Here is a 27,161-nt window from a genome sequence, read left to right as displayed (position 1 = left end):
CACCGTATTAGCCAGGATGGTCTCGATCTCCTGACCTCGTGATCCGCCCGTCTCGGCCTCCCAAAGTGCTGGGATTACAGGCTTGAGCCACCGCGCCCGGCCGACAGCGATTTTAAGCCTGTTTTTCCTGATAGCCATTGGCTTTGTGTCCTGAAGTTTTTACTTGTTAGAGATAAAGCCCCAGGGATGGGGTTACTGAGTCAAAGGTTTGTGCATTCGTACATTTGAGACAGGGTCTTGCTCTGTCACTCAGGTTGGTGCACAGTGGTGGAATCAGAGCCCACTGCAGCCTTCAACTCCTGGCTCAAGCAATTCTCCCACCTCAGCCTCCCAAGTAGCTGGCACTACAGGAGCACACTATCACACACCTGGTTTTCTTTCTTTTCTTTTTTTTTTTATTTTTTATTGAGACGGAGTCTTGCTCTGTCGCCCAGGCTGGAGTGCAGTGGCGTGATCTCGGCTCACTGCAAGCTCCCTGTCCTGGGTTCACATCATTTTCCTGCCTCAGCCTCCTGAGTAGCTGGGACTACAGGCACCCACCACCATGCCCAGCTAATTTTTTGTATTTTTAGTAGAGATGGGGTTTCACCGTGTTAGCCAGGATGGTCTCGATCTTCTGACTTCGTGATTCACCAGCCTATGGCCTCCCAAAGTGCTGGGATTACAGGCGTGAGCCACCGCGCCCGGCCCACACCTGGTTTTCTTTAAATTTTTCATAGAGACGAGGTCTCGCTATGTTGCCCAGGCTGACCTCGAATTCTGGAGCTCAAGCAATCCTCCTACTTAGGGCTCCCAAAGTGCTGAGATTACAGGCATGTGCCACCACACCCAGCCTGATTTTATCACATTTCACTAAACTAGTTTCTGGAAGGGCCATTACAGGACTTGAATTTCTACTAGTCTTGTAGGAAAAGGCCCTTTTTTTCTACACTTTTAGTAGGTGTTACGTGTTATGGCCTTAAAAAGACATTTTCCCAGTCTGCTGGGTGCAATGTGATTTCCCTGTGTTCTTTCGATTTGCTTTTCCCTGACTGCTGGCTAATTTAGTGATATCAGTGAGCCAAAGTGTCTTTAAACTGGATACTGGTACCTTTTCTGGAGAATTCTTTGCAAACCTAGAACTTTCTTTCTCTTCTTTTTTTCTTTTTTCTTTTTTTCTGAGGCAGGGTCTTGCTCTGTTGCCCAGGCTGGAGTACAGTGGCATGATCTCGGCTCACTGCAACCTCTGACTCCCAGGGTTCCAGAGGTTCTCATGCCTCAGTCTCCCAAGTAGCTGGGATTACAGGCACGCACCACCACACCTGGCTTTGTGTTTTTTGTAGAGATGGGGTTTCTCATGTTGGTCAAGTTGGTCTCAAACTCCTGGCCTCAAGTGATCCTCCCACCTTGGCCTCCCAAAGTGTTGGGATTACAGGCATGAGCCACCATGCCCAGAAACCATGTGGTACCTTTAAAAGTAGAAATCGCACCTCTGGAGTCTTTGAAGGATTTACTAATATTTATTAAGTGCCACCAACATTTCAGCGGGCCACAGGCAGGGCTGGGAGTGGGCGGAGAAGGAATGGCTCCCCTCCTGACAGCAGGTGACCCTCACCCCCGGATCAGGGCCCCAAGGGGGACCTGGAAACCCTCACACTCAAGGAGCGGAGGTGAATAGCTTCCTGTTCTCACCTCCGGGTACAGGCACTGGGGGTGAGGAAGTGGCTGGGAGGCAAGGAAGCTGGAGGAGGGGAGGTGCTGGGGCCCAGGGCTGTGTGGGAGGGGGTGGGATGCTGTGGGTACCTTGGCCCGTGTGCCAGGGTCGGGGGGACGTGACACTAGGTGAGAATTGGGTAGAAAGAGTGTGTGAAAGGACATGCGTGCATGTGATGTTGGTGCCATATCTATAGGTGACGTTGTGACGGTGTGTGTTGTCACTGTGTCTATGTATGACATCATCACCATCTGTGTGATGCCATCGCTGCCTCTGTGTGACATTGACATGACGTGCGACGTCAACGTGGCCTGTGACGTCACTGCCGCATCTTATTGTGACGTCATGCCACGCTCCCCATGTCTATGTGCGACGTGCGCATCTGCGTGACGCCATCGCTAAATCTCTTCGTGACCTCTACATGGCCGCGTGACGTCTACATGGCCACGTGACGCCATCACCACGGTGATATGTGACGTCAGCGCCGGGTCTTGCGTGACGTCATCTCCGTGGCTGTGTGTTCTGGGCGAGGGATCATGAGGCGCGGATGCGGGTGTGAGAGAGTATTAGGGGTTTGCATGCAGGGAGTTGTCTGATGGTGGCCCTGGGTGGTTGGGGGCGGCGGGAGGGGGTAGTGTCGGGCGCTGTGAGCATCTCACTGCATCCTCCGCAAACCGCCGAGTCGGGCCATCCCTTGGTCCTCAGGCCTGGAACCTCCTCAGCCACTAGGGTAGGAAGGGGATGGTAACACAACAGAGTGTCAGACAGAGGGAAGGGCAAACCTCGCCGGGCCCTGGAGGCTCGTCCTCAGTGGGGGCACAACATCCTGGGAACCCCGGCCTTGCCCCCTCCCACCCTGGGCCCCTACTTGTTCCTCAGGACCCCAGAGCTCCTTCTGATTCAGCCTCCCCATGAAAGTCTCATGCGTTGAACCTCCCCAGGATGGTGAGACTGAGGTGTGTTCCTCCCCATTATACAGACGAAGATACTTAGGTTCAGAGTGGCCACTTCCAAGCCCCAAGCCTCTGCTACAGCTTGTTTGACTCTCCCGAGTGCCTCCCAACATTCTGGGGATACTGAGAATTTACCCCAAAGCCTCTGCTCCCCCAGACACCTACGCTGGTTGCTAAGGCAAGGCTTCAGTCTCCCTCTTTTGCCTGCTCCTGCTCACACGTCCTCCGTGGCTCCCCAGTGCCCTCAGGACAAAGTCCAAGCCTTACAACAGGGCATTCAGGGCTCCACCCCTCTGCTCCTCCCAGGCATCCCCATCAGGGACTCCTACTATGCCAAAGACCCAACAATTTCAAGAGCCATCACACTGCTTCCACACCCCCAGTCCCGCTGCCTTTGCACAAGTGGAGTTGTCTTGCTATCCAGGATGCCCTCCCCCTCCTGGGCCTGGCAGAGGTTCCTGTGAGGGGTCAGGGGTTGGCTTAGAGGCTGTTTCCTGCTGGGGGAGGAGGGGGCTGTGGCCAAGTCCCGCTTCCGCTGGTCCTCTCCCTTCCTTCCCCGGCTCTTCCCTGGGGCCCGAGCGGCCTCACGTTCCTTGGTTGGCTCTGGTCCCTGGCCCTGGCCCCAGACTCCATCCTCAACCAGCATTTACCCAGCTCTGGTCCCTGCTGCCAGCCTGTAAGGCTCCATCTTTCAGAGATGACGCATCGAAGCCCCCATCATTGCTTGAACTAGTGCAACCGCCTCTGTCCTGGTCCCCAGCTCCTTGTCCCCCAGTCTGTTCCCCAACAGTGACCAGAGGAACCTGTGGATGCTTGAACTGGGTCATGCACGTCCCCCGTCTGCTCAGGTCCTCACAGCAGCCACAGGCAGGGCTTGATCAGCTCCCATCACTTCCCTGCCCTTACCTCCTCCTCCCGTTCCCCTCAATCACTCCACTCCAGCCACACTGGCCTCCTCCCCTAAAACACACATGGCACAGTCCCACCTTGGGGCCTTTGCCCTGGCTGTGTCCTCTGTCTGGCGCACCCTTCCCGGGATCCCTCCATGGCTCCTCCCTCATCTCCTTTGGGTCTCTGCTTCAATATCACCATCTCGGTGTAGCCTGCCCTGTCTCTGGTAGAAAGTTCCAAACTTCTTACGCTTCCTGCCCCTTTCTCTGTCTCGCCCATCACCAAAGGGCCCTTGAGTGACCCGTTCATCTGATTTATCATCCATCTCTCCCACTAGACTGTGAGCCCCTTGAGGGCAGCAGTTTCTGTGCCTTGTTCCCAGCACCTAGTACCATGCCCAGTTCCCAGGAGCTGCTCAATAAATACGGCTCGAATGGACAAACGAATCATGAGAGTCGTAACAGGAACTTGAACAACATTAACCATGTGCCCGGCTCAGAGCCAGGCCTGGACTCCCATCTTAAGCCCATATGGCCAGGCGCGGTGGCTCACACCTGTAATCCCAGCACTTTGGGAGGCCAAGGTGGACGGATCATTTGAGGCTAGGAATTCAAAACCAACCTGGCCAATGCGGTGAAACCCCATCTCTACTAAAAATACAAAAGTTAGCCGGGCATGGTGGTGCATGCCTGTAATCCCAGCTACTTGGGAGGCTGAAGCATGAGAATCGCTTGAACCTGGGAGGTGGAGGTTGCAGTGAGCCGAGATCACACCACCACACTGCGGCCTGGACAAGAGAGCAAGACTCTCAAAAAATAAAAAAGATTGAAAAAAAAAAAAAGGCCGGGTGCGGTTGTGGCGCATACCTGTAATGCTAGCACTTTGGGAAACTGAGGCGGGTGGATCACCTGAGGTCAGGAGTTTGAGACCAGCCTGGCCAACATGAAGAAACCCTGTCTTTACTAAAAATACAAAAATTAACCAGGTGTGGTGGCTCATGCCTGTAATCTCAGCTACTTGGGAGGCTGAAGTAGGAGAATCACTTGAACCTGGGAGGCAGAAGTTGCAGTGAGCCGAGATTGCACCATTGCACTCCAGCCTGGAACACAGAGCAAGACTCTGTCTCAAAAAAAAAACAACAAACAAACAAACAAAAAACATTAAAATAAAATAAAATAAAATAAAAATAAAATCTTGGCCAGGTGTGGTGGTCCACACCCATAATCCCGGCACTTTAGGAGGCTGAGGCGGGCAGATCACCTGAGATCAGGAGTTCAAGACCGGCCTAGTAAACGTGGCGAAACCCCATCTCTACTAAAAATACAAAAAAATTAGCCAGGCGTGGTGGCGGGCACCTATAATCCCAGCTACTTAGGAGACTAAGGCAGGAGAATCGCTTGAACCTGGGAGGTGGAGGTCGTGGTGAGCTGAGATCACACCACCGTACTCCAGTCTGGGTGGCAGAGTGAGATTCCATCTCAAAATAATAATAATAATAATAATAAATAATGCAATCTTTTTTTTAAAAAGCTCTTCCCATTGCAATTTTTGCCATATTCAGCCACATTGCTCCTGGACCAAGATTTACTTAATATTTGCCCTTTAAAAAACGTTTTAGAGGCAGGGTCTTCTGTCACCAGGTTGTAGTGCAGTGGTGTGATCATAGCTCACTGCAGCCTTGACCTCCTCGGCTAAAGCAATCCTCCTGCCTCAGCCTCCCAAGTAGCTGGGACTACAGGTGCCTGCCATCATGCCTGGTTAATTTTTTTTTTTGAGACGGAATCTCGCTCTGTAGCCCAGACTGGAGTGCAGTGGTGTGATCTCAGCTCACTGCAACCTCCACCTCCCAGGTCCTGGTTCAAGCAATTCTCCTGCCTCAGCCTCCCCAGTAGCTGGGATTACAGGCACGCTCCACCATGCCCAGCTAATTTTTTGTATTTTTAGTAGAGACAGTTTCACCATATTGGCCATGCTAGTCTTGAACTCCTGACCTCATGATCCACCTGCCTCAGCCTCCCAAAGTTCTGGGATTACAGGTGTGAGCCAACATACTCAGCCATTATTGTCTTTATATCGTGTTTAAAGAAACTTACATGGATTTCCAAAGACACTCAGTCTCTACTTCTTTTGTTTTGTTTTGTTTTTTTTTTGTTTTTGCTCTGCCTCATGTGATCTTCAGGAAGGGACACTCAGTCTCATCAAGTAAAGGAAAGCTGGCGCACATACCACCAACAGAAAATGACTTTAAAATTTTCCATAGGCTGGGCACCATGGCTCATGCCTGTAATCCCAACACTTTGGGAGGCCAAGGCAGGCGGATTGCCTGAGGTCAGGAGTTCGAGACCAGCCTGGTTAACGTGGTGAAACCCTGTCTCTACTAAAAAATACAAAAAATAACGGGGCATGCTGGCGCATGCCTGTAATCCCAGCTACTCGGGAGGCTGAGGCACGAGAATCGCTTGAACCCGGGAGACACAGGTTGCAGTGATCAGAGATTGCACCACTGCACTCTAGCTTGGTGATAAAGCGAGACTCCATTTCAAAAGAAAAATAAAGATTTTTTTCCCATAAGAGCAAGACCTCGTGCTGAATCCCAGCTGAAGCGGGGCCCTGCGTCGGCCATCGATTTGGGAACATGGGAGACATGCAAGTGTCTGGAAGCCATTAGAACAAGTAAATACCAGCTGAGGCTTTTGTCTATTTTATTTTTTTAAACTAAACACTATACTATATTGATGAGGATTTTATTTTTTCTCTCTTAGAGACGAGGACTCGCTATGTTGCCCAGGCTGGCCTTGAACTCCTAGACTCAAGCGATTCGCCCTCCTCAGCCTCCCAAAGTGCTAGGATTACAGGCATGAGCCACTGCGTCCCGCTAAAATGAGATTTATCAAGGCTTAGAAGGAATAAGAGTGGGCCAGGTGTGGTGGCTCACGCCTGTAATCCCAACACTTTGGGAGGCCAAGGTGGGCGGATCACCTGAGGTCGGGAGTTCGAGACCAACCTGACCAACATGGAGAAACCCTGTCTCTACTAAAAATACAAAATTAGCCGGGCATGGTGGCGCATGCCTGTAATCCCAGCTGCTTGAAAGGCTGTGGCAGGAGAATCGCTTGAACCCGGGAAGTGGAGATTGCGGTGAGCCGAGATCGGGCCATTGCACTCCAGCCTGGGCAACAAGAGCGAAACTCTGTCTCAAAAGTGAAAAACAAAACAAAACAAGAAAGAATAAGAGTGGAGGCCGGAGGGGGTGGCGTATACCTGTAATCCCAGCACTTTGGGAGGCCGAGGACGGCAGATTGCTTGAGGCCAGGAGTTTGAGACCAGCCTGGCCAACATGGTGAAGCCCCACAATTTTTACAAATTTTGTAAAAAAATATACAAAAATTTGGTGTGATGTGTATACTCCTGTAATCCCAGCTACTCAGGAGGCTGAGGCAGGAGAATTGCTTGAACCCAGGAGACGGAGGCTGCAGTGAGCTGTGACTGCGCCACTGCACTTCAGCCTAGGGGACAGAGTGAGACTCCATCTCAAAAAAAAACAAAGAAACAAAAAAACACAAGGCTGGGCGCAGTGGCTCACACCTGTAATCCCAGTACTTTGGGAGGCCGAGGCGGGCGGATCACAAGGTCAGGAGATCAAGACTATCCTGGCGAACACGGTGAAACCCCGTCTCTACTAAAAATACAAAATATTAGCCAGGTGTGGTGGCGGGCGCCTGTAGTCCCAGCTACTCGGGAGGCTGAGGCAGGAGAATGGCGTGAACCCAGGAGGTGGAGCTTGCAGTGAGCTGAGATTGTGCCACCGCACTCCAGCCTGGGCGACAGAGCGAGACTCCGTTTCAAAAAAAAAAAGGAGTGGAAAAGGAAAAATCAACTCTCCTGATGCATGAGGAGGGTGATTTAATGCTGAGTCTTGTCCCAGCACCTCATTAGGTGCATCTAAAATTCTAGTGACTCAGCTACTTGGGAGGCAGAGGCAGGAAGATCACTTGAGGCCAGGCATTCAAGTCCAGCCTGGGCAACATAGCAAAACCCCTGTCTCTACAAAAAAATAACGATTTAGCTGGGCAAGGTGGAGTGTACCTATAGGCTCAACCACTGTGGAGGCTGAGGCAGGAGGATTGTTTGAGCCCAGGAGTTCGAGGCTGCAGTGAGCTATGATCATGCCACTGCACTCCAGCCTGGTGACAGAACAAGACCCTGTCTCAAAAAAAGAAATAATGATGAAAAAAAATAAAATTCCAGTGACTCTCCCCAAGTTGCCCAGCGAACCCAGAGCAGACAGCCCCAGCCCACTTGCCCCCAGCGTCTCTTAGGGGAAGGTGAGTCAAGGGCAGAAGCCAGCAGGCCAGAGGCCCTTCCTGCAACCGTGAGGAGAGAAGGAGGTGAGATCCAGGCTTAAGCACACATTGTTTTCTCAGCAGATGGACGTCATTTTGGGGTAAACAATGTCAAGAGCTTCCCCGGTTCTCAGCTGAGGCCCTGACAGTCCTGGGCTGGGAGCCCGGGCCTGGCCCTGATTCTCCACTGTGTGACCCCGGGCTGCTCACTTCCCTGGGGCCTCAGTTTCCTCCTCTGAGAAGTGGGGATAATAATAGAACCTCCTTCCTTGCCATGAGGGCTTTGGGCCAAGATGGAGAGAGGAAAATTGTGTTTGCTTGGAGTGGGGAATCTCCTCCTCACCTTTTTGTTTCCCTCCCTGTGGGCTGCTCAGGGCTGAGAACTGAGCCATCTAGAGCAAAGGCGTTGAAAGACAGCTTGGCAAGGGAGTGAGCTCCCTGTTGGAGAGGGTATGCAAGAAGGAAAAACAAAAAACAAAAAAAGAAGAGGTGGAAATGGAGCTGGACATGCTGCATCCTGGGGAGTTGGCGGCAAAGCTTTCGGAAATCTACTTGGCCAGAAATCTCGTATTATCCCTCTGAGGCTGCAATAGACCCAGATGGACAATAGCCCTGTGGCAAAATGGTCATAGGCACAGTGTTTGGGGTCAAAGGGATCTGACTTAAAGTCCTGGTGCCTTCCTGAGCCTCGGGTCCTAAACTGCAAATGGCAGTGCCAGCCCTGACTCTGTCAGTGGTGCAGCAGGACCCCAGAGAGAGCACAGGCAGTTCTTGGGGCGGTGGCCTGAGTCACCATCCCTGTGACGCACAGGCCGCCCTCTGAGAAGTGACTGACTCTGGGAGGAGGCCGGGGGCACAGGCATCAAGCCATGACCTGAGCGTGTGCCAGGAGCCCTTGTTGCTTCCTACAGAGGCCCCTAGCCCCTTGCTCTGGCCATTTTTGGATGGCACCTTGCAATTAGCAAAGCATTTCCAGGCCCTTGACTTCAGAGACTTTTTTTTTTTTTTCCAAGACAGGGTCTCACTCTGTCTCCCAGGCTGGAGTGAAGGGATGCGATCTTTGCTTTCTGCAGCCTCTACCTCCTGGGCTCAGGTGATCCTCCCACCTCAGCCTCCTGAGTAGCTCGGACTACAGGTGCACACCACCACACCTGGGTAATTTTTGTATTTTTTGTACAGAGGAGGTTTTACTATGTTGCCCAGACTGGTCTTGAACTCCTGGACTCAAGCTATCTTCTCACCTCAGCCTCCCAAAGTGCTGGGATTACAGGTGTGAGCCACAGTGCCTAGTTGAGACTCTTTTTTTCTTTTTTGAGACAGAGTCTCTCTTTGTCACCCAGGCTGGAGTGCAGTGGTGTGATCTCGGCTCACTGCAACCTCCACCTCCCAGGTTCAAGCCGTCCTCCTGCCTCAGCCTCCGGAGTAGGTGGGATTACAGGTGCCCACCACCACACCTGGCTAATTTTTGTATTTTTCTTTGTTTTTTTTTTTTTTTGGTAGAGACAGGGTTTCACCATGTTGGCCAAGCTGGTTTTGAACTCCAGAGCTCAGGTGATCCACCCACTTTGGCCTCTCAAAGTGCTGGGATTACAGGCGTGAGCCACCGTAACTGGATTTTTTTTTTTTTTTTTGAGATGGAGTCTCACTCTGTTGCCAGGCTGGAGTGCAATGGCGCGATCCTAGCTCACTGCAATCTCCGCCTCCCGGGTTCAAGTGATTCTCCTCCCTCAGTCTCCTGAGTAGCTGGGACTACAAGCGCCTGCCACCATGCCCAGCTACTTTTTGTATTTTTAGTAGAGACGGGGTTTCACCGTGTTGGCCAGATGCTCTTGATCTCTTGACCTTGTGATCCGCCCGCCTCGGCCTGGGATTACAGGCGTGAGCCACCACACCTGGCCTCTTTTTTCTTTTTTTTTTTTCTTTTCTTTTTTTTTCTGAGACAGAGTCTCACTCTGTTGTCCAGGCTGGAGTGCAGTGGCATGATCTCGGCTCATTGCAACCTCCGCCTCCCAGGTTCAAGCGATTCTCGTGCCTCAGCCTCCTGAGTAGCTGAGATTCCAGGCATGAGCCACCATGCCCAGCTGAGACTCATTTTCTAGAAATTAAAGGTCAGGAATCACTCCTGGATGCCACTCCCCCCTCTCTCCCTTTGCTCATTACCTTCCCTCACCCCTATCCAGCTTCCAGGCCTTTGACCTGGCTGTTCCTGCTGCCTGGAACACTGTTCCCCCTGCTTTCCCTAAGGCCAGCTCCGCATGCTCCAGCTCCTCCTCACCAAGGCTCTCTCTTGCCTGTTTGGGGTCCGATGGCCTGGGTTTGTGTCCCAGTTGTGCTGTGCTCCCTGGGGTACAATGCATGCCCTCTCTGTGCCTCACTCTCCTCATCTGGAAAGTAGGTAGAATAGTGGTTTGCCCTACTATTGTTGTTTAGTTGTGAAGATTACATGAATTAATCTTGCAAAGTACTTAGAACTGCGTGGAGCTCACAGTAGGAGCCTAATAATTGTAGGCTCCTTAGTAGTCCCATCATGACACTGTCTCACCCACTACTCAGGGAGTTTCATGAGGTCAGTACTGGGTGTGTCTTGGATACTGCTGTGTCCCTCACACCCAACCATACATGTATACAGCAGGTGCTCAATTAAGGAAGAAGCAAGTGTGAGATCAGCCTCCCTCCACCCTCAGTCCTGGTCCTAGCTTTGCCCACAGCCCTAAGACTGAACAACTGCAGCCTGCCCAGTGCCTTACCTGGATGGGGCTACAGGGATGCCGGCAGGGGGCCTCTGGGACTCCAGGATCTTCCTCTTGAACTCCTCCAGGCTAGCTGGGTCTGTGGAGGGAGGGAGAGGTGAGGCTTGACCTACAGCTTCAGTAGCCCCTGCCCCTGGGCTAGGGATGGGCTGGCAGCCCAGGGGAGTTGGAGAGTTGGGCTGGGGTGGGGTTCAAGGTGGAAAGGGGCCCCTCCCCTACTTGGCTCTGTCTTTTGTCACTCACCGATGGTCTGGGGGTTGGGGACAGGGCCCATGGGCCGTGGCACTGGTATAATCGGCTGCGACTGTGAAAGAAAGATGGAGGGAGGTTGGTAGAAGCCAGGGTTTCCCAGACAGACTTCTGCCTTTTTTCTTTTTTTGAGATGGAGTTTCGTTCTTTTTGCCTAGGCTGGAGTGCAGTGGCGTGATCTTGGCTCACTGCAAACTCCGCCTCCCAGGTTCAAGCGATTCTCCTGCCTAAGCCTCCCAGGTAGCTGGGACTACAGGCATGCGCCACCATGCCTAGCTAATTTTTTGTATTTTTAATAGAGGTGGGGGTTTCACTATGTTGGCCAGGCTGGTCTCGAACTCCTGACCTCAGGTGATCCGCCTGCCTCGGCCTCCCAATGTGCTGGGATTACAGGCATGAACCACTGCGCCCGGCCGGGTTCTGCCGTTTCATGCCCTTCAAGACCAGTGTCTCTAAAGTCCTTCCAGGGCAGCGTAACAGACCCCATGCAGAAAGACACACATGGTCATGAACATAGAATCACCTGCACCAACCGCAAGACTTCAGATGGCTTGAGGACTTGTGGGACTGCTCACCTCAGCAGTCCCGAGGCCCCATGCTGCAGAGCTGGCCTACCCCATCTCCATCAGAGCCTCAGGGTGACTCCAGTTCCAACCCATGACCCCATCGGAGTCTACTCACCCACCACAGCCCCCTTCAGGCTGAAGTCAGCCTACCCTGTAGACCAACTGGACCCCGATCCTAAATGCCACCCCTGGAATATCCCTGAGCCAATCCCCCAAAACCTGAAATCCAAGGCCAATTCTGAACTCAATCACCTAAAATCTGATCCCAACATGAAAAGTCAATCTCACTTAGAATCAAGCCCCAACCTAAACCCAATCCTAATTATAAACTGGATCTGACCATATCTTCAGATCTCATTCTGACTCCAACCATTCTCTTGACCCAACCACTATGAAAATATCCATTTCCGGCAGGGTGTGCTGGCTCACGCCCGTCATCCCAGCACTTTGGGAAGCCGAGGAGGGCGGATCCCCTGAGGTCAGGAGTTCGAGACCAGCCCGGCCAACATGGCGAAACCCCATCTTTACTAAAAATACAAAAAAAAATCAACCAGGCGTGGTGGCAGGCACCTGCAATCACAGCTACTCGGGGAGGCTGAGGCAGGAGAATCACTTGAACCTGGGAGGTGGAGGTGGCAGTGAGCTGAGATTGCACCACTGCACTCCAGCCTGGGCAACAGAGCGAAACTCTGTCTCAAAAAAAGGAGAGAAAATATCCATTTCCCCAGCCCCAGCCCTGGCTTCCACCATGCCCTCCTACAAACACTTGTGCAATGTCATGCTCAACACCCACTCAACCCCAGACCCCAGCCTCTACCCAGCTCCCATCCTAAATCCACACTCAGTTCCAATCCCAACCCAAACTTCACCCTAATCCTAAGGCCCTATCGAGCCCCTGATATTAACCGGAAACCGTCCTAAACTGGTCAGTTACCCCAAATCCACCTCAACCCAGTTCCACCCCGAGATTGGCATCTACCCCAGATTTTACTCTCAACCCAGCCCTGATCGTCACTCAACCCCAATGTCTCCCCAGCCATAACCCAGGGTCACCCAATCCTTCAACTCAACTCCAAGCCCACTCAGCCTTCCACCAGTCACCCTAAACCAACCTGAGCTCAACTCCTAACCCATTGTCAATACCAATCCCTATGTCAATGCCAGTGAAATCTGAAATTCAGCCTTGGCCGCAACTTCTAAGCATCTCTAGATGCACCAGTCACCTCCAACTACCAGAGCCTCAAATCTGGCTTCAGTGCTTCAACTCAGTCCCAAAGCAAATGAGATCCTAGATCATTCTTCACCCAACCTCACCTCCTACAAGCATCCCTGACTCAATTTGCAAGCTTTACTCACCATCCAAATTCCAAATTCAACCCCGTTCTAAAATCAACAAAATCCTAAGTGAAATCCTAACCTTAACTCAAATCAACTCTAGACACAGCAGTGACCAAAAACTCATCTCAGCCCAACTTAAACACAAGTTCAATCTTCACATCAACTCTTCCTCTAGGCATCCTCACCCTAGTATCACTCCCAACGCTAAACCAACTCCCCTGGTTCAACTCAACTCAAATACAGGATTTTAACTCTGACCCTAACCCCAATCCCAATCCCAACAGTAGAATAACCCACCAGCTCCCTACACTCAAACCCAGCCTCAATTCTTTCACTTTTCTTTTTTAGGATTTGGAGCAGATTTTATTTTATTTTAGATTTAGTGGGGATGTGTACAGGTTTGTTACATTGAGTATATTGCATGATGCAGAGGTTTGGGTTTCTTTTTTTTTTTGAGATGGAGTCTTGCTGTGTCACACAGGCTATAGAGTGTAGTGGTGCGATCTGGGCTCACTGCAACCTCTGTGATTCTCACGCCTCAGCCTTCCAAGTAGCTGGGATTACAGGCGTCTGCCACCAAGCTTGGCTAAGTTTTGTATTATTAGTAGAGACAGGGTTTCACCATGTTGGCCAGGCTGGTCTCGAACTCCTGACCTCAGGTCATCCACCCACCTTGGCCTCCCAAAGTGCTGGGATTACAGGTGTGGGACACTGCGCCCGGTCATAGAAGTCTGAGTTTCCAATGGTCTCATTGAACAAGCAATGAACTCAGTACCCAAAATGTAGGTTTTTAACCCTTTCCCCCCTCCCTCCCTCCCTTTCCCATTTTGGAACCCCAGTGTCTGTTGTTCCCATCCCTGTTTGTACCCAATATTTTGCTCCCACTTATAAGTGACAGCATATGGTATTTGATTTTCTGTTTCTGCATTAATTCTCTTAGGATAATGACCTCCAGCTACATCCGTACTGCTGAAAAGGACATGATTTCCTTTTTTTTTTTTTTTTTTTTCCTAATGCCAGCCTCAGTTCTTTTCTTTTCCTTTTTTTTTTTTTTTTTTTTAGATAAGGTCTTGGTCTTTCACTCAAGCTGTAGTGCAGTGGTGCAATTCCGGCTCACTGCAGCCTCAACCTCCTGGGCTCAAGCAATCCTCCCACTTCTCAGCCTCCCAAGTAGCCAGGATTACAGGTGTGTAATCCTGCCACACCTGGCTTTTTTTTTGTTTGTTTGTTTGTTTTTTGAGACAGACTCTTGCTCTGTCGCCCTGGCTGAAGTGCAGTGGTATGATCTTGGCTGACGGGTTCACACCATGCTCCTGCCTCAGCCTCCTGAGTAGCTGGGACTACAGGCGCCTGCCATCACACCTGGCTAATTTTTTTTGTATTTTTAGTAGAGATGGGATTTCACCATGTTAGCCAGGATGGCCTCAATCTCCTGACCTTGTGATCCACCAGTCCCGGCCTCCCAAAGTGCTGGGATTACAGGTGTGAGCCACCGCACCTGGCCTAATTTTTGTATTTTTTTTTTTTTTTTTGGTAGGGATGGGGTTTTGTGTTTTGTTTGTTTGTTTGAGAAGGAGTTTTGCTCTGTCACCCAGGCTGGAGTGCAATGGCGTGATCTTGACTCACTGCAACCTCTGCCTCCTGAGTTCAAGAGATTCTCCTATCTCAGCCTCCCGAGTAGCTGGAATTACAGACACACGCTGCCATGCCCAGCTAATTTTTTGTATTTTAGTAGAGGCGAGGTTTCACCGTGTTGCCCAGGCTGATCTCAAACTCTGAGCTCAGGCAATCCACCTACCTCGGCCTCCCAAAGTGCTAGGATTACAGGCGTGAACCACCACACCCAGCCTGGGGTGGGGGTCTTGCTATGTTGCCCAGGCTGGTCTGAACTCCTGAGTTTAAGCTATTCTCCCACCTTGGCCTCCCAAAGTGCTGGGATTACAAGTGTGAGCCACCACGCCCAGCCAGCCTCAATTCTTAATCCTTCCTCAATGTCATTCCTAATTCCAAACTCTACCCCAATCCTAATGCCAACAAACTTCTCCATCCACATGACTACAATCTTATAACCATCCGTAGAGTGGATAGCCACTAACAGGTCATCACAGCATCCATCCTAAATCCAACTTCCACGCCTCAACTTAACCCAAACCCAAAGGCAACAGAAATTCTAGATCCACCCCCTCACCCAACCCTAGACCCGATATCCATCCTACCTCTAATTCCAGTCTTTTTTTTTTTTTTTTTTTTTGAGATAGATTCCTGAGTAGCTGGGATTACAGGCATCTGCCACCACGCCCGGCTAATTTTTGTATTTTTAGTAAAGACGGGGTTTCGCCATGTTGGCCAGGCTAGTTTTGAACTCTTGACCTCAGGCGATCCAACTGCCTCAGCCTTCCAAAGTGTTGGGATTACTGTCATGAGCCACTGCACCCGGCACTCTAATTCCATTCTTAACCCTACACTCTTCGCAATGCCCATCCCCATTCCAAGCTCTATCCTGATCTTAATGCCTAATCCTAGAGAGTCGTAACTCACCCAACCTAGACCAGGAAGCCATCCTCAAAGCCAACTCCAAGTTCAACATCATCACCACCCCCTTGGCATCTGGACCTAACTCCACTGCAGCCTCCCTCTGGTGCCTGCAAGCCCACCTTGGCCTTGATGCAGGTGTCCAGGGCCGAGTTTCTGATGGCCAGCTCCATCCTGAGCTGCTCCGCCTCCCTCTTCTTCTCTTCCAGCTCCTTGGCCAGGTTGTCTCGTTCCTTCCGCAGCACCGCCTTCTCCTCCAGCGCTAGCTGAGTCTGCCGGGAGCATTCGGCTTGGAGCTTGGCCTCCCGGGCCTGAGCCTCCTTCTCCACTTTCTGTTTCGCCTCCTGGCTGGCCCGCAGGCCCTGCTGGGCTTCCAGCTTCTGGCGTTGGAGGTCCGAGTTCTCGCGGGCCACGCGTTCGATACCCATCCGGAGGCTCCGGGCCAGCTCCTCCACCTTGGAGGTCATGAGGCTGGGCATGTGGTCGCAGGCTCTGCGGATGGAGGCCAATTCCGAGCCCAGGGGATGGTAGAGGTTGTAACTCAGGTTGTCCAGGGTGCGTGGGATAATGGAGTCCCTCCACAGGTTACGAAGATCCATCTCAAACTTGTCCTTGTCCAGGGGCAGGCAGAGGGCTTGAACCTTTTGCAGTTGCTCCTCTGCCAGCTGGCGCTCTTGATGCTGCAGCTCCCGGGTTTTCACACATTCAGCCAGCTGTTCCTCCACCATGCGTTTGTTCAGCAGCACGCTTTCCTTATCCTTAGTGCAAACGGTCTTCTCCTTGACTATCTCCACCTCCAGCGTCTTCACCTTCTGATTCAGCATGAAGAGCAAGGCTAAGGAAACAGGACCAGGAGACCCAGGAAGATTGGGGGCTGTCGCGAGCACTGGGCGGGGAGTCCACCATCCCGGCTCCCTGCGGCCTTAGTACTCACCATCGCAGCTCTTGTTCATGTCTTTGAATTGTTCTCTGCATTGTTTCTCGCTCAAGATGATGGCAGCCATGTACTGCTGATTGTTCATGTAGATGACCTGCCCGGAAGGGAGGGGAAGGGTGCAGGACAGAGCTTAGTGTCTTGCCCCCAGGACTGCCTGGACCCAGATCGAGCACCCTGGTGGCCACAGTGAGCTGAATTCACAAGGGCACGGTCCCTTTATTGAGGGGATGTTGGAAGCCAGGTGTGGCAGCTCACACCTGTCGTCCCAATTACTCGGGAGGCTGAGGTGGGAGGATCACTTGAGCCCAGGAGTTTGAGACCAGCCTGGGCAATATAGCGAGATCCCCATCTCAATAAAACAAACAAAAATAAATAAATAAAAATATAGTGGATGTTTGTCTGATTTTCAAAAGCTTTTACAGTTACTACTGTCTAGAAATAAAAAGACACAAAGTATAAATAAATATATGCTACAACATGGATGAACTTTAAAAAATATTACATCCACATTTATGGTCGATTGAATTTTTTTTCTTTATTTTTTTTTGAGACAGAGTTTCATTCTTGTTGCTGTCACCCAGGCTGGAGTGCAGTGGTGCAATCTCGGCTCACTGCAACCTCCGCCTCCCATGTTCAAGCAATTCTCCTTTCTCAGCCTCCCAAGCAGCTGGGATGACAGGTGCCTGCCACCACGACCGGCTAATTGTTTTGTGTTTTTGGTAGAGACAGGGTTTCATCATGTTGGCCAGGCTGGTCTTGAACTCCTGATCTCAGGCGATCTGCCCGCCTCGGCCTCCCAAAGTCCTGAGATTACAGGCTTGAGCCACCGTACCCGGCTTGATTTTTTTTTTTTTTTAGACAAGGTCTCACTTTGTCACCCAGGCTGGAGTGCAGTGGCCCTATCTCAGCTCACTCTGCAACCTTGACCTCCCAGGCTCAAGCAATCCTCCTTCATCAGTCTCCTGAGAAGCTGGGACTACAAGTATGCGCCACCACTCTTGGCCAATTTTTTGTATTTTTCTTAGAGATGGGGGTTTTACCATGTTGCCCAGGCTGGTCTGGAACTCCTGAGCTCAAAGGATCCATCTGCCAGGGCCTTCCAGCCCTGAATTTTTTTTTTTTTTTTAAAGAGATGGGGTCTCACTGTGTTGCCCAGGCTAGTGTACAGTGGAATGATCACTGCAGACTCCAACTCCTGGGTTCCAGTGATTCTCCTGCCTCAGCCTCTCCAGTAGCTGGGACTACAGGCCTGTGCCACCACGCCTGGCTAATTTTGTATTTTTTAGTAGAGACAGGGTTTCTCCATGTTGGCCAGGCTGGTCTCGAACTCCCGTCCTCAGGTGATCTGCCCGCCTCAGCCTCCCAAAGTGCTAGGATTACAGGTGTGAGCCACTGCACCTGGCCAAACTAAGTTTTGCATTTTTAGTAGAGACAGGGTTTCACCATGTTGGCCAGGCTGGTTTCAAACTCCTGACCTCAGGTGATCTGCCCCCCTTGGCCTCCCAAAGTGCTGGGATTATAGTCGTGAGCCACCTCTCCTGGCAGAAGTAGGGTCTTTAGAGAGGTGATTAAGTTAAGGTGAGGTCCTTAGGGTGGGCTCTAATCCAAGATGGCTGATGTCCTTATAAAGAGAAGAGATTTGGACACAGAGACACGGACAGAAGGAAGACCAAGAGCAGACACAGGGAGAAGATGCCACCTGCAAGCCCAGTTAGAAAGACCTGGAACAGGCCGGCTGCGGTGGCTCAGCCTGTAATCCCAGCACTTTGGGAGGCTGAGACGGGTGGATCAAAAGGTGGAGAGTTCAAGAGTAACCTGACCAAGATGGTGAAACTCTTGTCTCTATTGAAAATACAAAAAAATTAGCCGGGTGTGTTGGTGGGCGCCTGTAATCTCAGCTACTCGGGAGGCTGAGGCAGAGAACTGATGGAACTCGGGGAGGTGGAGGTTGCAGTGAGCCGAGATCACGTCTCTGCACTCCAGTCCAGCCTGGATGATGGAATGAGACTCAGTCTCAAAAAAAAAGACCTGGAACAGATCCTTCCCTCACAGCCTCAGAAGGAACCAACGCTGCTAACACTTTGATCTTGGTACCACCTAGTCTGTAATACCTTGTGATGGAAGCCCTAGCAAATTAATACAAATGCTAACACCATCTCATGAGGCAAACAAGAGTCTTTAAAAAAAAAAAATCTTTTTTTTTTTTTTTTTTTTTATTGAGACAGGGTCTCGCTCCGTCACCCAGCCTGGAGTGCAGTGGCACGATCTCGGCACACTGTAACCTCCGCCTCCCGGGTTGAAGCGATTCCCTAGCCTCAGCCTCTCAAGTAGCTGGGATTACAGGTGTGCACCACCATACCTGGCTAATTTTTGTATTTTTAATAGAGACAGGGTTTCACCATGTTGGTCAGGCTGGTCTCGAACTCCTGACCTCAAGTGATCTGCCCACCACCAGTCTGGCCAATATGGCGAAACCCCATCTTTGCTAAAATTACAAAAATGAGCTGGGCATGGTGGCGCACGCCTGTAGTCCCAGCTATTCAGGAGGCTGAGCCTGGAGACTCACTTGAATCCGGGAGGCAGAGGTTGCAGTGAGGCGAGATTGTGCCACTGCACTCCAGCCTAGGGAACAGAGTGAGACTCTGTTTCCAAAAAAAAATAAAAATAAAAAAATAAAGAATATATGCAAATGACCAACAAGTATATCAAAAGATACTCAAAATCATTAGCCATTATGGAAATGCAAATCAAAACCACAGTGAGATGCCACTTCACACCCACGAGAGTGGCTATTTTAAAAACCCATAAAACCCCAAAATGAACAGTAACAGGTGTTGATGAGGATATGGGGAAATCAGAATTCTCAGACAGCACTAATGAGAATGTACAATGTTGCAACTGCTTTGGGAAAGTCTGGCAGTTCCTCAAAATGTTAAACATAGTTACCATGTGACCCAGCAATTCTATTTCTCAGCATATACCCAGAGCAATGGAAACATATTCTCACATAAACTTGCCAGTAATGTCCACAGCAGCTCAATTCACAGTAGCCAAAAGGTGGAAAGAACCCAAATGACTGTCAGCAGATGAATCGAGGCACAAAATGTGGTTTCCATACATAGAACATGATTCAGCCGTAAAAAGGAAGGAAGCACAGATCCATGTTGCAATGTGTGTGAACCCCAAAATCATGATGTGCAAGTGAGAGAAGCCAGACACAAAAGGCCACATTGTGTGACATTCCATTGCCATGAAATACCCAGAACAGGCAAATTCATAGAGACAGGAAGCAGGTTGGTGGCTGCCAGGGGTTGGGGGAGGGGAATGGGGAGTGACTGCTGATGGGGACGTGGGTTTTCTTCTGGGAAGGTGAAAATGTTCTAAAATAATGTTCTAAAATGGATCATGGTGATTAATGTACAACTCTGTGAATGTACAAAAAATCATGAAATTGGCCAGGCACAGTGGCTCACGCCTGTAATCCCAGCATTTTGGGAGGCTGAGGCAGGTGAATCACGAGGTCAGGAGATCAAGACCATCCTGGCCAATATGGTGAAATCCCGTCTTTACTAAAAATACAAAAATTAGCCAGGCATGGTGGCGGGCGCCTGTAGTCCCAGCTACTTGGGAGGCTGAGGCAGGAGAATGGCGTGAACCTGGGGGCGGAGCTTGCGGTGAGCCGAGATCACGCCACTGCACTCCAGCCTGGGCGACAGAGCAAGACTCCGTCTAAAAAAAAAAAAAAGTCAAATTGTACACTTTAAATAGGTGGATTGTATAATATGTGAATTATATATCAATAAAGTTTTTAAAAATTATTTACTATTGTTATTATTGAGCTGGAGTCTCGCTCTGTTGCCCAGGCTAGAGTGCAATGCCGTGATAGCTCACTGCAACCTCTGCTTCCCAGGTTCAAGCGACTCTCATGCCTCAGCCTCCCAAGTAGCTGTGAATACAGGGGCGCACCATCATGCCCAGCTAATTTTTGTATTTTAGTAGAGACGGGGTTTCACCATGTTGGCCAGGTTGGTTTCGAACTCCTGACCTCAAGTGATCCACTGGCCTTAGCCACCCTCCTTGTCCTCCCAAAGTGCTAGGATTACAGGCGTGAGCCACTGTGCCCGGCCAGCTGTTTTTATTTTAATTTAATTTTATATTTTTTGAGACATGGTCTCACTCTGCCACACAGGCTGGAGTGCGGTGGTGCCATCACAGCTCACCGCACCCTCAACCTCCCCAGACTCAGGCAATCCTCCCACCTCAGCCTCTCAAGTAGCTGGGATTACAGGCGCATGCCATCACTCCTGGCTAATTTTTGTATTTTTTATAGAGATTGGGTGTCACCATGTTGGACTCGAGCAATCCACCCACCCTGGCCTCCCAAAATGTTGGGTGTGAACCATCACGCCTGGCCAGCAAAGCTGTTTTTAAAGAAAGTGTTCACAATTTAACAAACTAAAGCTGTGCCTTTCAAACTTTGGAAGAGAACCCTCTGCAGAAATATAATAAGATATGAAGAATGAGGAGTTTGTCTTTCTGCAACTCTCTGTCCTTCGTCCTTTTGAAGCTGGCCTGGATGAATGTCCTGGGGGGACGTGGGGATGCCTTCTGTTCTCAAAAGCCTTAGTCACTGGGAGGCTGAGGTGGGAACATTGCTTGAGGCTACTTGAGCCTGGGCAATGTAGTGAGACCATGTTTCTAAAAAAAAAAAAAAAATTAGCTGAGCATGGTGATATGTGCCTGTGGTCCCAGCTACTTGGGAGGCTGAGGTGGGAGGATCATTTGAGCCCAGGAGTTCGAGGCTGTGGTGAGCTATGATTATGCCACCATACTCCAGCCTGGGTGACAGAGTGAGACTTTGTCTCTAAAAAAAAGAAAAAAAAAAAAAGCTGTGATTTTTAAGTTTCTTTTTTTTAACTTTTAGTTTATTTTTTTACAGAGAAGAGGTGTCTTGGGAGGCTGAGGCAGGTGGATCACCTGAGGTCAGGAGTTCCAGACCAGCCTGGCCAACATGATGAAACCCCATCTCTACTAAAAATACAAAAAATTAGCTGGGTTTGGTGGCAGGTGCCCGTAATCCCAGCTACTCAGTAGGTTGAAGTAGGAGAATCACTTGAACCCGGGAGGCAGAGGTTGTAGGGAGCTGAGATTGAGACACTGCAATCCAGCCTGGGCGAGAGAGTGAAACTCTGTGTCAAAAATAATAATAATAATAATACAATAATTAAATAAATAATTTTTTTTTTTTTTTTAAAGGAGTCTTGCTCTGTGCCCCAGGCTGGAGTGCAGTGGCTCGATCTCCGCTCACTGCAAGTTCCACCTCCCGGGTTCACGCCATTCTCCTGCCTCAGCCTCCCGAGTAGCTGGGACTACAAGGCGCCCGCCACCACGCCCAGCTAATTTTTTATATTTTTAGTAGAGATGGGGTTTCACCGTGTTAGCCGGGATGGTCTCGATCTCCTGACCTCGTGACCCACCCGCCTCGGCCTCCCAAAGTGCTGGGATTACAGGTGTGAGTCACTGCGCCCGGCCTAAATAAATAATTTTTTTTAAATGAAAAGACAGCTGCCTCTTCAGCCTTTCCTCACCCCACCCTCCCATCTCTCACCCACCTCACCCTGAAGGAGAGAGCCCCACACCTGCTCCCCACAATGTCTCAGGGCAGGCAGGACAATCCCAGGATGAAGTTGTGTCTGAGAACATGGGGATAATTGTCTAGTGTGTTTGACCCAAGCTAGAGTGCGAGAGTGGTGCAAAGGTCTCCAGGAGACCCCAGATTTGCAGCTGTGACTGTGCCCCAAGAGCCCGCCTATTTCTGACCCTTCAAGAAAGTCAACTCCCCTCTCATGCCTTCACTTTCCTGCCTGCAAAGCGTTTAAAACTTCTGCTGGCCGGGCACAATGGCTCACTCCTGTAATCTCAGCACTTTGGGAGGCCAAGGCAGGTGGATCGCTTGAAGTCAGGGGTTTGAGACCAGCCTGCCCAACATGGTGAAACCCTGTCTCTACTAAAAATACAAAAATTAGCCGGGCATGGTGGGGCACACCTGTAATCCTGGCTACTTGGGAGGCTGAGGCAAGAGAATCGGTTGAGCCTGGGAGGCAGTGGTTGCAGTGAGCCAAGACCTTCCACTGTACTCCAGCCTTGGCAACAGAGGGAGACGCTGTCTCAAACAAAACAAAACAAAACAGCCGGGCACGGTGGCTCATGCCTATTATCCCAGCACTGTGGGAGGCTGAGGCAGGCAGATCACAAGGTCAGGAGATCGAGACCATCCTGGCTAACACGGTGAAACCTGGTCTCCACTAAAAACAGAAAAATGAGCTGGGCTGGGCGCGATGGCTCCCGCCTGTAATCCCAGCACTTTGGGAGGCCAAGACAGAGGGATCACGAGGTCAGGAGATTGAGACCATGCTGGCTAACAAAGTGAAACCCCATCTCTACTAAAAACACAAAAAATTAGCCGGGTGTGGTGGCGGGTGCCTGTAGTCCCAGCGACTCAGGAGGCTGAGGCAGGAGAATGGAGTGAACCCAGGAGGCACAGCTTGCAGTGAGCAGAGATCGCGCCACTGCACTCCAGCCTGGGTGACAGAGCAAGACTCCATCTCAAAAAAACCAAAACAAAACAACGAAAGCTCCCTACTTCCTGGGATTTGGCAATGAGTTAATATTTCTAAATTCAACACGCAGCATACGGCAAATATGGACTGTTTATACATGCTAGAATTGAATAGGAACAAAACACTCTGAACTTTTATTCAGTCCATCCTTTTTTTTGTTTTGTTTTGTTTTTTTTCCATTCAGGATCTAAATCAGTCTCCCAGGCTGGAGTACAGTGGCACCATCTTGGCTCACTGAAGCCTTGACCTCCTGGGCTCAAGCCATCCTCCCACCTCAGCCTCCCAAGTAGCTGGGACTACTGGCATGTGCCACCATGCCTGGCTAATTTTTGTATGTATGTATGTATGTATGTATTTATTTATTTATGTATCTATTTTTAGACAGAGTCTCCTTCTGTCGCCCAGGCTGGAGTGCAGTAGTGACATCTCGTCTCACTGCAATCTCTGCCTCCCAGGTTCAAGTGATTTTCCTGCCTCAGCCTCCTGAGTAGCTGGGACTATAGGCACGTGCCACCATACCAGGCTAATAATTTTTATATTTTTAGTAGAGACAGGATTTCACTAGGTTGGCCAGGCTAGTCTTGAATTTCTGACCTCAAGTTATCCACCCACCTCGGCCTCTCACAGTTCTGGGATTACAGGTGTGAGCCACTACGCCTGACCTAATTTTTGTACGTTTTGTAGAGACAGTGTTTCACCATGTTGCCCAGGTTGATCTTGAATTCCTGGACTCAGGTGGTCCTCCTGCCTTGGTCTCCCAAAGTGCTGGGATTACAGGTATGAGCCACTGTAGCCAGTCTTCAGCCACTTCTTATTTGCACCTAGTGTGTGCTGGCACATTCTGGGAGCTTTATGCATAGTAAGTTACGGGCTCAGGACTGCCAATTAACACACAGGAAGAGAGCTAAACTTGGATTCCAAAAAGACAATGAGTAATTTTTTCAAAATTATATCTCAAATATTGCATGGAATATACTTACAGTAAAAAAAAAAAAAAAAAAGTTGCTGGCTGGGAATGGTGGTTCATGCCTGTAATCTCAGCACTTTATAAGGGTGAGCCTAGGAGTTCGATACCAGCCTCGGCAGCATAGTGAGATTCTGTCTCTAAAAAAAGAGTTAGCCAGAGCGCCAGGGCAGGACATGGTGGCTCATGCCTGTAATCCCAGCACTATGGGCGGCTGAGGGGGGTGGATCACTTGAGGTCTGGAGTTTGAGACCAGCCTGGTAAACATGGTGAAACCCCATCTCTACTAAACATACAAAAATTAGCTGGTGTGGTTGTACGTACCTGTAATCCCAGCTACTCAGGAGGCTGAGGCAGGAGAATCACTTGAATCTGGGAGGTGGAGGTTGCAGTGAGCCAAGATCATGCCACTGCACTCCAGCCTGGACGACAGAGACTCCATCTCAAAAAAAAAAAAAAAAATTGCCAGGTGTGGTGGTGCCCACCTGTAATCTCAGCACTTTGGGTGGTCCAGGAGGGAGGACTGCTTGAGCCCAGGAGTTCAAGACCAGGCTGATCAACATAGCGAGACCCCATGTCTACTAAAAATAAAAAATGACCTGGGCATAGTGGCATGTCCATAGTGCCAGCTACTCGAAAGGCTGAGGCAGGAGGATAGCTGGAGCCCAGGATGTCAAGGTTGCAGTGAGCTATGCTCACATCACTGTGCTCCAGCCTGGGTGACAGAGTGAGACCCTGTCTCCAAAAAAAAGGAAAGAAATAAAAAAAATTAGCTGGACGCAGTGCCTCACCCCTGTAATCCCAGCACTTTGGGAGGCTGAGGTGAGAGGATTGCTTGAGCCCAGGAGTTCGAGACTAGCCTGGGCAACATAGTGAGACCTCATCTCTGCTAAAGATAAACATATTAGCTGAGTGTGGTGGTGCATGCCTGTAGTCCTAGCTACTCAGGAGGCTGAGGCAAGAGGATCACTTGAGCCTAGGAGATTGAGGCTGCAGTGAGCTATGATAGCAATTGCACTCCATCCAGCCCAGGATACAGATGGAGACCCTGGCTCTTAAAAAAAAAAAATCTGTCGGCTGGGTGTGGTGGCTCACGCTTGTAATCCCAACACTTCAGGAGGCCAAGGTGGGTGGATCACTTGAGGTCAGGAGTTTGAGACCAGCCTGGCCAACAATGTGAAACCCCATCTCTACTAAAAATACAAAAATTAGCCAGTTATGGTGGCACGTGCCTGTAATCCCAGCTACTCGGGAGGCTGAGGCAGGAGAATCACTCGAACCCAGGAGGCGGAGATTGCACCACTGCACTCCAGCCTGGGAGACAGAGCGAGACTGTGTCTCATCAGAAAATAGAATATTTGTCCTGTGATTGTCCCCCTCTCTTGGATGAGGAAACTCAGGCTCAGAGAGGTGAGAGGGCTTGCCCAGGGTCCCCAGGACAAGTGTCCTGCCCACAGCCTTACCCGGTCACCCTGGCACTGGCGGAAGCTGGCATTGATGCGGTCCAGGTCACGGCGGGCACTCAGCAACATCTGCATGATGGCATCCTTGGCGCGGGTGGTGAGGTTGAGCTCCTTGGTCAGGTTGGTCTGGGAGGCCGTGAGCCCCAGGACCTGGCTGTACAGGCCCTCGGCTCGGCGCTCAGTGGCCTGCAGGTTGGACTCTGTGCTCACGTGCACGTTGCCATAGACCATGAAGAGCACAAGCCCCAGGATGATGAGGAATTGGATGAGGGAGACGAAGAGGAAGAAGTAGCGCAGGTAATACCAGCAGCCCCGAGAGCTGCCCCCCGCCCGAGCGTAGGACCCTCCATGCTCCATGGCCAGACCCATTTGCTCACTCCCGCCGTCTAGTGCACTGTCCCTGCTCACCACCCGGCCTGCTCTGGCCCGCGCCTCGCAGGGGGGAGTGCTTATATTACTCCTCTTAATACTTCCTCTGCCTGGCTCCTTCCTGGCCCGGAGGAAACGGGGGCTGCGGGTTATCACAACACTCCCACTCTGGCTGTGAGAGAGCGGGGGTGGGGCTGGGGGCGCAGAGCCAGGGCACCGGCTGGACCCCTCTGATTAATGCTGGGTGGGGCGCTGGCTGGCTGGTCAGGCATTCTCGGCCTCTTTGAGCCTCGCGTCCGCCTGTACTTGGTGGCTGGTGCTGTTCTCAGTACCTGCTGTGATTAGATCACCGAATCATGCCAGGTGTGTTGCTGTCTCCCTTGGGTGGCAGAGGAAACTGAGGCACAGGAAGGAGAAGGGGCTGCTTCAGGGTCTCACGCGGTTAGTTCAGGGGGCTTGACTTACCTCGAGACAGGCTGGCTACAGACGTGCACCCACTTCACTGGGGCGATGCTGATTAAATGCCACAAAACGTGGGAAATGCGCCGGGCGCGGTGGCTCACACCTATAATCCCAGCACTTTGGGAGGCTGAGGTGGACGGATCACCTGAGGTCAGAAGTTCGAGACCAACCTGGCCACCATGGTGAAACCCCCGTCTCTACTAAAAATACACAAATTAGCTGGGTGTGGTGGTGCATGCCTGTAATTCCAGCTACCCAGGAGGCTGAGGCAGAATAGTTGCTTGAACCCAGGAGGTGGAGGTTGCAGTGAGCAGAGATCGTGCCATTGCACTCCAGCCTGGGGTACAGAGCAAGACTGTGTTTCCAAAAAACAAAAAAAGTGTGAAACGCTTAGCTAGCCTAGGGGTGGACAAGCAGTAGGTGATCAGTAATTGCACAGGAGGGCATCACGGAGGGCTGAGCCATGGATGGTGGTGGCACTGGCTCCCCAAGCTCTGTCATTGCCCACAAAGCCCTGTTCACTTAGGTGCTCGATAAATGCTCCAGGAAACTGCAGCACAAGGAATAATGAATTTAGAGCTGGGAAGAACTGGCTTTGCCTCGTGAGAGCTTGGGCAAGAGGCCTCACATGTCTGTGCCTCACTTTTCCCCTTTGTGAGACAGGGTATACCCGGTGCCTGGTCACTCTGTGGCTGTTGTTATGATTAGGATCATTTCCTGCTGGAGGCACTGCTGGGGGCTCCGTGAGATGGTGAATGAGAAGTGGTGGATAGGGGGGACTGAGATTCCTCCCTCGACACTCAAAACCCTATGGGGGGGCTGGGCATAGTGGCTCACACCTGTAATCCCAGCACTTTGGGAGGCCAAGGCAGGCGGATCACCTAAAGTCAGGAGTTCCAGACCAGCCTGGCCAATAGGGTGAAACCCCATCTCTACTAAAAATACAAAAATTAACCAGGTATGGTGGCGAGCACCTGTAATCCCAGCTGCTGGGGAGGCTGAGGCAGGACAACCACTTGAACTCAGGAGGC

General features: G+C 50.9%; 1 protein-coding gene across 1 annotated transcript; it reads right to left on the bottom strand.

Moving 5' to 3' along the window:
• Positions 1-1,479: 1,479 nt before the first annotated feature.
• PLVAP (plasmalemma vesicle associated protein) lies at positions 1,480-25,764 on the bottom strand. Its single transcript, XM_033200030.1, has 6 exons — positions 25,300-25,764; positions 16,250-16,346; positions 15,438-16,150; positions 10,874-10,934; positions 10,628-10,709; positions 1,480-2,418 (listed from the first exon to the last, which is right to left on the bottom strand). The coding sequence occupies exons 1-6, from the start codon at positions 25,666-25,668 to the stop codon at positions 2,412-2,414; spliced, it is 1,329 nt and encodes a 442-aa protein (XP_033055921.1). The 5' UTR covers positions 25,669-25,764; the 3' UTR covers positions 1,480-2,411.
• Positions 25,765-27,161: the final 1,397 nt, after the last annotated feature.

The sequence above is a fragment of the Trachypithecus francoisi genome, unplaced genomic scaffold (genome assembly GCF_009764315.1).
Source record: "Trachypithecus francoisi isolate TF-2019V2 unplaced genomic scaffold, Tfra_2.0 Lachesis_group5, whole genome shotgun sequence".
Classification (NCBI taxonomy): Eukaryota; Metazoa; Chordata; class Mammalia; order Primates; family Cercopithecidae; genus Trachypithecus; species Trachypithecus francoisi.
This window is presented reverse-complemented; position numbering and strand designations above follow the sequence as displayed.

Excerpts from the sequence above, each read along its gene's own strand:
- PLVAP (XM_033200030.1), bottom strand. The coding sequence starts at position 25,668 with ATGGGTCTGGCCATGGAGCATGGAGGGTCCTACGCTCGGGCGGGGGGC. Across the intron at positions 10,935-15,437 it reads ACACCTGCATCAAGGCCAAG|TCGCAGCCGATTATACCAGT; the intron begins GTGGGCTTGCAG and ends TTTCTTTCACAG. Across the intron at positions 10,710-10,873 it reads CCCCAACCCCCAGACCATCG|ACCCAGCTAGCCTGGAGGAG; the intron begins GTGAGTGACAAA and ends CTCCCTCCACAG.